Source organism: Primulina huaijiensis, chromosome 1 (genome assembly GCF_012295235.1).
Source record: "Primulina huaijiensis isolate GDHJ02 chromosome 1, ASM1229523v2, whole genome shotgun sequence".
In the NCBI taxonomy this organism is placed as follows: domain Eukaryota; kingdom Viridiplantae; phylum Streptophyta; class Magnoliopsida; order Lamiales; family Gesneriaceae; genus Primulina; species Primulina huaijiensis.
In genome coordinates this window covers 6,616,370-6,625,957 of record NC_133306.1, presented here as the reverse complement: position 1 = coordinate 6,625,957, position 9,588 = coordinate 6,616,370, and the positions used below count along the sequence as shown (strand labels likewise).

Below are 9,588 nucleotides of genomic sequence, written 5' to 3'. Positions count from 1 at the left end.
GCCCGTGATTTTTACCCTAATAATTTTTAAAGATTTTCCACGTAAATCTCGATATCTAATTTTATTTTTTTATTTGAAATTCTTTTCATCTTCCCTGTGATTTTACCTTAATAATTTTTAAATATTTTCCACGTAAATCTCGATATCCAATTTTATTTTTTATTTTCATATTTATATCAACACAAATTACCGAACCACGTGAATTTCTTGTGACTGGTTTTTCATTGTTTGCTAACGTATATAATTTTTACAAGATACATCACATAAAGTTCAACACAAACAAAATGTATTTGAGAAGAAATGACAGAAAGCTAAACATCTTTATAGTCAGAATGACCGTCTCATCTCAAATAAAACTTCAAGATGATCTTACACATCTTCTGTTTCTGTTACATCGTATATCACTGACGTATGGACAAGCAAAACGAGACATGATTCTTGAGAAAAAAACAAGAACACCTGTGATAGCTTTCAGCATATAAATTTACAAACAAATAAAGAGAGATTTATAAGACTCAAGTATAATTATATGAAGATCATTGGTCACTAAGAAACCTCTCAAGACACCGCAACCCCAAATGCTCTGCACAAAACCTCTCCATTTCATTCCCACCACCTTTTTCTCTGCAGATCTCTTTCTCTATCCCCACTAAAATGTCGTCCCAATCCATCAAGTATCCGTCCCAATTCTCAACTCTAGAATCCGTGACAGCATCAAGTATCTCTTGCAACCCCACAATCCTTCGGCTCACATGTCTCCTTAGTTCCCGTATATTGGGATCAATCCCAGGCACCGAGTCAAGTCTGAATAACAAGCCCATCAGGGCTCCGTTAATCTTGATCCTCTGCCTCTCATTGGTGCGCACAGAATGTTGGATCTGGGTTTTCTACGTGCCCAAACGCAGCGGAAGTTTTAAATTTTTTATTTTATTTTGACAATCAAAATATATTTGATTTGGACGCTCGTATGGTTTTACGATTAAACATTCATAGGGAGTTAGAATATTATACCTTTGTGAATTAAATCACTTGTCTCCAACTAATCCGGTATAAACAGATTAGCTCTTGATGAATCCCTACGAACTTTCTTCAAAAGCTCCTTTGTTAATTCTTCTAATCAGGTCCACGACCAGATGATTTATTCCTCTTCAAATTTGCACTAGAAATATCAGAAGAGATTTAACGTAGGAGAAGATTATTTGAGAAATGGCTCAAAAACCTTTCTGAAAAGAAGGTGGCCGATTTTTTTCTTTCTTTGGAGGAGTGCTTTTCGAAAAAAATGGTTGTAGTAGGATAGGGTTATGACTTGCAACCCCTATTTATAATTAAGTCATAGCCTAATTACATAATTAACATTAATGGGCTTGATTTAATTAATTGGGCTAGTCCAACTAATTTAATTAATTTAATCAAGGTCCATTAAAATTTTAATTAATTATTATGTTGGACTTGTCCTCCTACAAGCCCATTAAACATATTTTTCACTATATTTAATTTAATATTTAATAAACTCAACCTTTGATCTTAATAAATTAAATACATTATAAATTCAACATTTGAATTTAATATTTAAATTATAAATTCAACTCTTTGAATTTTATCACCTCCAAAATTTAATATTTAATAAACCCAACTTTTGAGTTTAATAAATTGAATTATCAAATCTTATAAATTCAACTCCTTGAATTTATTCTCTCCAAATTTCATAAATTCAACTTCTTGAATTTACTATCTCATAAATTCAACTCCTTGAATTTATTTTCTCAAAATTTAATTATCATAAATTCAACTCCTTGAATTTACTATATCATAATATAAATTCAACTTCTTGAATTTATTCTCTCAACGGGAACAAACGATCCAGTACTTGTGTGACCCTCAATGGTTCAGAGTTACAGCTAGCCGTAGGTTCACAACTCCTTGTGATTCAGAATAACATTTATTCTTATTCGGGCCTACCCTAGTTAGCCCCATTCTTTTCATCAACACCTTGATCGAGAATGTCAGAACTCATTTCTGATTGCACCCATCGGATCATGGTAAGAGCGTCTAGTAGCATCGCCCCATGATCCCCTAGGTATCACTGATAGTGCCTACAAGAACCAGTCGATTATGATTAACGTACAGTACGGTCCCTTCATCTCATATATCCCGATCGAATCTGCAACCATTGGTTCATCGAGGGTTGCATATTAATTCGATAACTATGTGACAACTATAATAGTGGCATCGCGTGTACTATTGGAGAACTCTTTCTCTAACGTACATCTCATACTCTGGCCAGAGATTCCATGCACTATTATTACATCAGATCACATAGGATATCCACACCCGTAGGTGAGCGGTGAATCCCCGACTACAATGCACTGGCTCCTATATGTGTCGCAACTATACCCAACCTCGCCACCTGATGACTCTCCTGGAGCCGGTAAACGAGTCAAAGCACAGACCTAGCATATAGAGCCTCAGTGTTGTCCCGGGTCGTAAGGACTAATGGTGTACAATCATAACCACGGACTTATCCTCTCGATGAATGATAACCACTTGGAAAGTCCGAGGGAGGGTTGTTCGGTATAATCATCATATGACTACACATCTGCATGTTTGGACATCTCTATGCCCTTACCAAGAAACGCAGTACACAACATCACGGATGCTAGTCTCGAGCTCAAGCGACCTTTATCCATGTTTCAGGCGGCTGAATCGACTAGGAACGAATTTAGATCATAGAGTGTTTACAAACGAGTTTCAACATCAAATTACGATTCATTTGTATTAAAGCATAATCAAGGACTTTATCTATGCTGTTTGCATGGGTATACAGATAAAGTATAACAAACCATGAAATAATGAAATATATTAAAATAAAGATTGTTAATTACAACTGAGTCAATAAAATCCCTAGCCAACAGTTGGCTTGCAGGGCATCTACTCTAACAATCTCCCACTTGTCCTAGAGCCAACTACCCATAAACTTAATCACATTGCTTCGCGATGCTTTTCAAACAATGGTCCTGGCAAGGGCTTTGTAAGTGGATCAGCAACGTTATCTGCAGAGGGGACTCTTTTGACTGATATATCTCCTCTTCCCACAATCTCCTGGATGATGTGGAACTTTCCTCAGTACATGTTTGGATCGTTGATGAGACCTTGGTTCCTTTGCTTGCGCAACGGCACCAGTGTTGTCGCAGTACACCGGGACTGGATCAACTTTATTAGGAATAACGCCCAACTCTTGGACAAAATTTCTCATCCAAACTGCCTCTTTGACTGCAACAGATGCAGCAATGTGCTCAGCTTCAGTGGTGGAATCCGCAACGGTATCTTGCTTGGAACTTTTCCAAGAGACAGCCGCACCATTAAGCATGAATACAAAGCCAGAGGTCGATTTCAAATCATCTACGTTACATTGGAAGCTAGAATCAGTGTAGCCTTCCAATTTCAATTCTCCGCCCCATAGACCATGAACAAGTTCTTAGTCCTTCTCAAGTACTTAAGAATATCTTTCATGGCCTTCCAATGCATTAGAACAGGGTTCGCCTGATATCTGCTTGTAACACTCAGAGCGTAGGCAACATAAGGACATGTCGATATCATACCATACATGATACTACCAATGGCTGACGCATATGGAATACGTGTCATCATCTCTATCTCTTCATCAGTTTTAGGACACATGACTTTAGATAGAGTAACACCATGACACATTGGTAAGTATCCTCTCTTGGACTCTTCCATAGAGAATCGCTTCAGAATGGTATCGATATAAGTGGCTTGGGTGAGTCCTAGCATCCTTTTTTATCTATCTCTATAGATCTGTATTCCCAATACATAGGATGCTTCACCCATGTCTTTCATGGAGAATTTACTTGCTAACCATACTTTAGTTGATTGCAGTAATCCTACATCATTTCCAATGAGTAGAATGTCATCAACATAAAGTATAAGGAATGGCACTGCACTCCCACTTACTTTCTTGTACACACATGGTTCCTCGTGATTCTTAGCAGAACCAAACTCTTTGATAATGCTATCAAATCTGAGGTTCCAACTCCTTGATGCCAGCTTGAGACCATATATAGATCTCTGAAGTTTGCATACCTTATGCTCACTTCCTACTGATGTGTATCCTTCAGGTTGAGACATATAAATCTCTTCTTTGATGTCTCCATTGAGGAATGCAGTCTTTACATCCATTTGTCGTATCTCATAGTCATACCATGCTGCTATGGCTCGTAGTATTCTAATGGACTTAAACATAGGTACTGGTGAACAAGTTTCCTCATAGTCAATTCCTTGCCTTTGAGTATAACCTTTTGCAACCAGTCTTGCTTTGAAGGTCACTACCTTCCCATCTGCCCCAAGCTTTCTTTTGCAGATCCATTTCCATCCTATGGGAACAATTCCCTCAGGTGGATCCACTAATGTCCAGACTTGGTTTCAATACATAGAGTCCATTTTTGACTGCATGGCGTCAAGCCATTTGGTTGAATCAATATCAGATATTGCTTCTTTGAATTCATTGGATCACATCCAACACTAGGCTCATCATGGCCTTGTTCATAAAGAAGTGTATATCTTGCAGGTGGTCTAATAACCCTATCAGACCTTCTAGGTGCTTGTACTTCAACTACTGGTTGTTGTGGATTAGGTTCAACTACTATAGTTGAGGGAGTATCTTGAATTTCTTCAAGTTCTATCATCATATCTTTTCTAGCTAATATAAACTCCCTTTCCAAAAAGGTGGCATTTCTTGAAACAAACACTTTTGCTTCATTGAGATGATAGAAATAATGTCCAACAGAATTCTTTGGATATCCTACAAAGTAGCACAAAGTGGATCTACTATCCAATTTGTCTCCCACTGTCTGCTTCACGTAAGCAGGACATCCCCATATTCTCAAGTAAGAATATTTGGGAGGGTTTCCCATCCATATCTCATATGGTGTTTTCTCCACTGCTTTGGTATGGACATTATTCAACAGCATTGCCGCAGTTTCAAGCGCAAAGCCCCAAAACGATGTAGCCATCCATATGTCTCATGTTGTTGTATGAACTGCGTTTGTATGGATATTATTCAACAACATTGCCGCAGTTTCAAGCACAAAGCCCCAAAACGATGTAGCCATCCCTATGTCACATGGCGTGGTATGCACCGCTTCGGTATGGATATTATTCAACAACATTGCCGCAGTTTCAAGCGCAAAGCCCCAAAACGATGTAGCCATCCATATCTCACATGGTGTTTTATCCACTGCTTTGGTATGGATATTATTCAACAACATTGCCGCAGATTCAAGCGCAAAGTCCCAAAACGATGTAGGCGATTCAGTGAATCCCATCATGGATCGAACCATGTCTATCAAGGTTCGATTTCGTCGTTCAGAAACACCATTCATTGTGGTGTTGCTGGTGGAGTCCACTGTGAGAGAATCTCATTCTCTTTTAGATAACCCAAAAAAATCAGCACTCAAGTATTCTACCCCTCGATCAGATCGAAGTGTCTTAATACTCATTTCTAGCTGATTTTCTACTTCAGATATGAATTCTTTGAATTTTTCAAATGTTTCAGATTTGTGTTTCAATAAACATACTCATACCTCGAATGGTTATCAGTAAAGGTAATGAAGTAGGATTGCCCAAATATTGTGCTAACATTTAGCGGGCCACAAACGTCTGTATGGATCAAATCCAGTAGACCATGTGCACGTTCCACGTTTCCATCGAATGGAGTCTTGGTCATTTTTTCGTTTAGACATGACTTACAAGTAGGTAGAGAATTTATGTCTGACAAGTCAAACATGCCTTCTCCCACTAGCTTGTGCATCCTTCTTTGGGAAATATGATCTAGTCTAGCGTGCCATATTTGTGCGGGATTTGGATATTCTAATTTTCTTTTGTTTGTTGTTGAAATCCTGTTTACTTTGGATATTCATTTATCATTTCCAAAACATTTTTTTTTTGGCCCAGATAATTTCTTATGTCTATTCTTCTTGCAGTGAAAACAAATATGTTCTGACTTATTGGGCTTTGTGGGCCCTTTAAGTGTCTTTCGGAGTTTGCCTCTTATTGGGTTTGTTTTTCCTTGTGATGGACAGAACATTTCTTTCCCTTACCTTGTGGGCCACTTTTCGTCTGACGAGAGACCTATTAGAAAAACAACAATTTTCTGTTTTATGGTGATCTCATAAGTTATAAGTGTATTGACTAGCTCTTCAAGGCTATCATCTATCTTATTCAAATTGAAGCTCACCATAACCCCGTCAAATGAGGAAGAGAAAGACAATAAATTGATGTTATCTAGTAACTCGTTAGGAATCACATATTTCCGGCCCACCACATTCTCAATAAGCCCAGTCATACGTACACCACGCTCATGGGCCAAAGCCCCATCTTGCATACGTGTAGTCATGAGCTCCTTGAAAGTGGTGTGCATCATTGTATGAGTTTCATGCACCATGCAACACTTGCAAGTGCATTCGAATGTCAGCAGCATTCAACATTTCCTCAAACTGTCCCTACAATTCTTTTGACATAAAAACGAGCATGTTACACTTTAGCTTGCATACTATGGTCCTACCATCTTGCATGCTTTGTCAGTTCAGCAGGACTGACATTAGTGTGTATGTCATTTTCTCCGAATTCAGAACAATTTCCCAACCAGTCTTGAAAATAGATTCGGTTAGCTTGTTAATAACAGAATTGTATTACGTGACGAAATCGAAAATATACTGATATGGAAACAGAATAATGGTTGCTGATTATTTTAAAATAATTTTAAGATATAAAATATAGATTTTTATTTTATAAATTCCCTCCCACTATTTTGACATTTCCACCACCCTCTGATGAAAAGGAGAAATCGTATTTCTTTAGTGGGCACGTAGAGTCCAATTAGCCAATTATAACCCCGAATAATATCAGCCAATTATAATTTCTATAAGGTAGAATCCAATTGCATCCCTATGCAACCTCCACGTGTTTTGTCTCACGTTTAATAAGTACCTAATAATATGACGCCGTTTATTTTCGCGTGTCAAACCGACTCATCAATATTGAATTGTAGTAGACGGTCGCCATGAGTTTCCCCAATAATATGAGCCGAAGCCATGGGAGTTCTACTCAATTCACATCATATGTCCGGTGGAAGTCACAGCTTTCCGACGTCCAGGCCTCCCCAATAATATGAGCCACACACTGTCCGCGGGTAGCGATCAACATGCAACCACGGTTGATAGAAGGCAAGGAAAAATTAAACTCTTTTAATTTTTACTTTTACGGTTTAATATAAATTTTGAATCATATTCAAAATGAGGGATTTTAATTTTAAAATTGTCTCGTCATTTTAATTTAAAAATCACGTGCCACGAGTTTGTATGTTTGCCGGATTCATGCAACTATACTATCTAATAATATACATACATGCATACTACTATATATCGCATATATATTATAATATGACATTCAACAATAAATAAGGATGATCGATCGCCAACACTATCAGATTCATGTGAGCCAGACATGGATCCAGGTCCAAAACCTAGGTGAATGCAGGGATGCAAATGCAACTAATACAAGAGCTTCCAATATTTTACATGTTTTCATCTTGTTCATCGGGTCCACCATCTTCCAGTCTTGATCTCCCACTATTTCTAATAATTACATTTAAATAGTCATGGCACATAAGAGATACATCTCATGGGGTGGGAACGGACCATAAACCAGGCCCACTTTAATAATATCAAATATTATAAAAATGAATAAAAACAGTAAAATATCCTAACATGCACCTGACACATTGGTCAAGGCTCTCGATCATCCTTCATGCATTTAATATCAAATATTAACATCAATTAATTAAACAAATTTAATTAACTGATAAATCATATCTAATAATTTTATCACTAACCACCACAATTATTAAAGAAATTAATAAATTAAATAAACACCTTTATTTAATTTTCAATTAAATCAATAATAATTGATTTCTTATAAAACTCATTTTTACCATAAATAATTAAAATCATATTCTAATTATTTATTTTACAAGAAAATTATAAATTTTTCAAAAATTTAATTTTCCAAAATAAAATTGAACCATTTTTCAAAAATATCAATTTTGCCCAAAAATTTGAAAAATCAGAAAATTGCACCCTAGGCCCAAACAATTCAAGCCCATCATCCAGCACGCTTCCCGAGACAATCTCGGGCAACCGCCCTCACTGCCCGAACGTTTCGGGCAGCGGCAGCAGCCCTGTGCGCGCAGGGCGCTCGGCGCCGCGCGCAGCATGCGGACGCTCCGCACGCTGCGCTGCGCAGCGCGGTGCACATCGTGCGAACGCTCCGCCCGCTGCGCCGCACTGCGCGCTGGCGTGCCGGACGCCTCGCGCGCGCGCTGCGCGTTGCCGTGCGCGACGGGCTGCGCACGGACTGCCCGGAACAGTTCCGGGAAAATTCAAAAAAAATTTTTTTTTGGTTTTCTGAAAAAAAAAATAATTTTAATGGTGCTACAATTTTCTGAAAATTTTCTTATGTGGTTAGAAACAAATTATTCAATATCAAACCATACGTTTTAGAAAAACCTTGGCTCTGATACCACTGTTGGATCTGAGTTTTCTACGTGCCCAAACGCAGCGGAAGTTTTAAAATTTTTATTTTATTTTGACAATCAAAATATATTTGATTTGGACTCTCGTATAGTTTTACGATTAAACATTCATAGGGAGTTAGAATATTATACCTTTGTGAATTAAATCACTTGGCTCCAACTAATCCGGTATAAACGGATTAGCTCTTGATGAATCCCTACGAACTTTCTTTAAAAGCTCCTTTGTTAATTCTTCTAATCAGGTCCACGACTAGATGATTTATTCCTCTTCCAATTTGCACTAGAAATATTAGAAGAGATTTAACGTATGAGAAGATTATTTGAGAGACGGCTCTAAAACCTTTTTGAAAAGAAGGTGGCCGATTTTTTTCTTTCTTTGGAGGAGTGCTTTTCGAAAAAAATGGTTGTAGTAGGCTAGGGTTATGACTTGCAACCCCTATTTATAATTAAGTCATAGCCTAATTACATAATTAACATTAATGAGCTTGATTTAATTAATTGGGTTAGTCCAACTAATTTAATTAATTTAATCAAGGTCCATTAAAACTTTAATTAATTATTATGTTGGACTTGTAGGAGACTTGTACTCCTACAAGCTCATTAAACATATTTTCCACTATATTTAATTTAATATTTAATAAACTCAACCTTTGAGCTTAATAAATTAAATACATTATAAATTCAACATTTGAATTTAATATTTAAATTATAAATTCAACTCTTTGAATTTTATCACCTCCAAAATTTAATATTTAATAAACCCAACATTTGGGTTTAATAAATTAAATTCTCAAATTTTATTAATTCAACTCCTTGAATTTATTCTCTCAAAATTTAATTATCATAAATTCAACTCCTTGAATTTACTATATAATATAAATTCAACTTCTTGAATTTATTCTCTCAACGGGAACAAACGATCCAGTGCTTGTGTGACCCTCAATGGTTCAGGGATACAGCTAGCCGTGGGTTCACAACTC

At 37.0% G+C, this 9,588-nt stretch overlaps 1 protein-coding gene across 1 annotated transcript in view; it reads right to left on the bottom strand.

Moving 5' to 3' along the window:
* Positions 1 to 301: 301 nt before the first annotated feature.
* Positions 302 to 9,588, bottom strand: part of LOC140980530 (BAG family molecular chaperone regulator 5, mitochondrial-like) — an 11,584-nt gene continuing 2,297 nt past the window's right edge. The window contains exon 3 of the mRNA XM_073446411.1: positions 302 to 871. Coding sequence (XP_073302512.1) covers positions 537 to 871 — 335 coding nt within the window. The 3' untranslated portion in view covers positions 302 to 536. The remainder of the gene's footprint in view (positions 872 to 9,588) is intronic.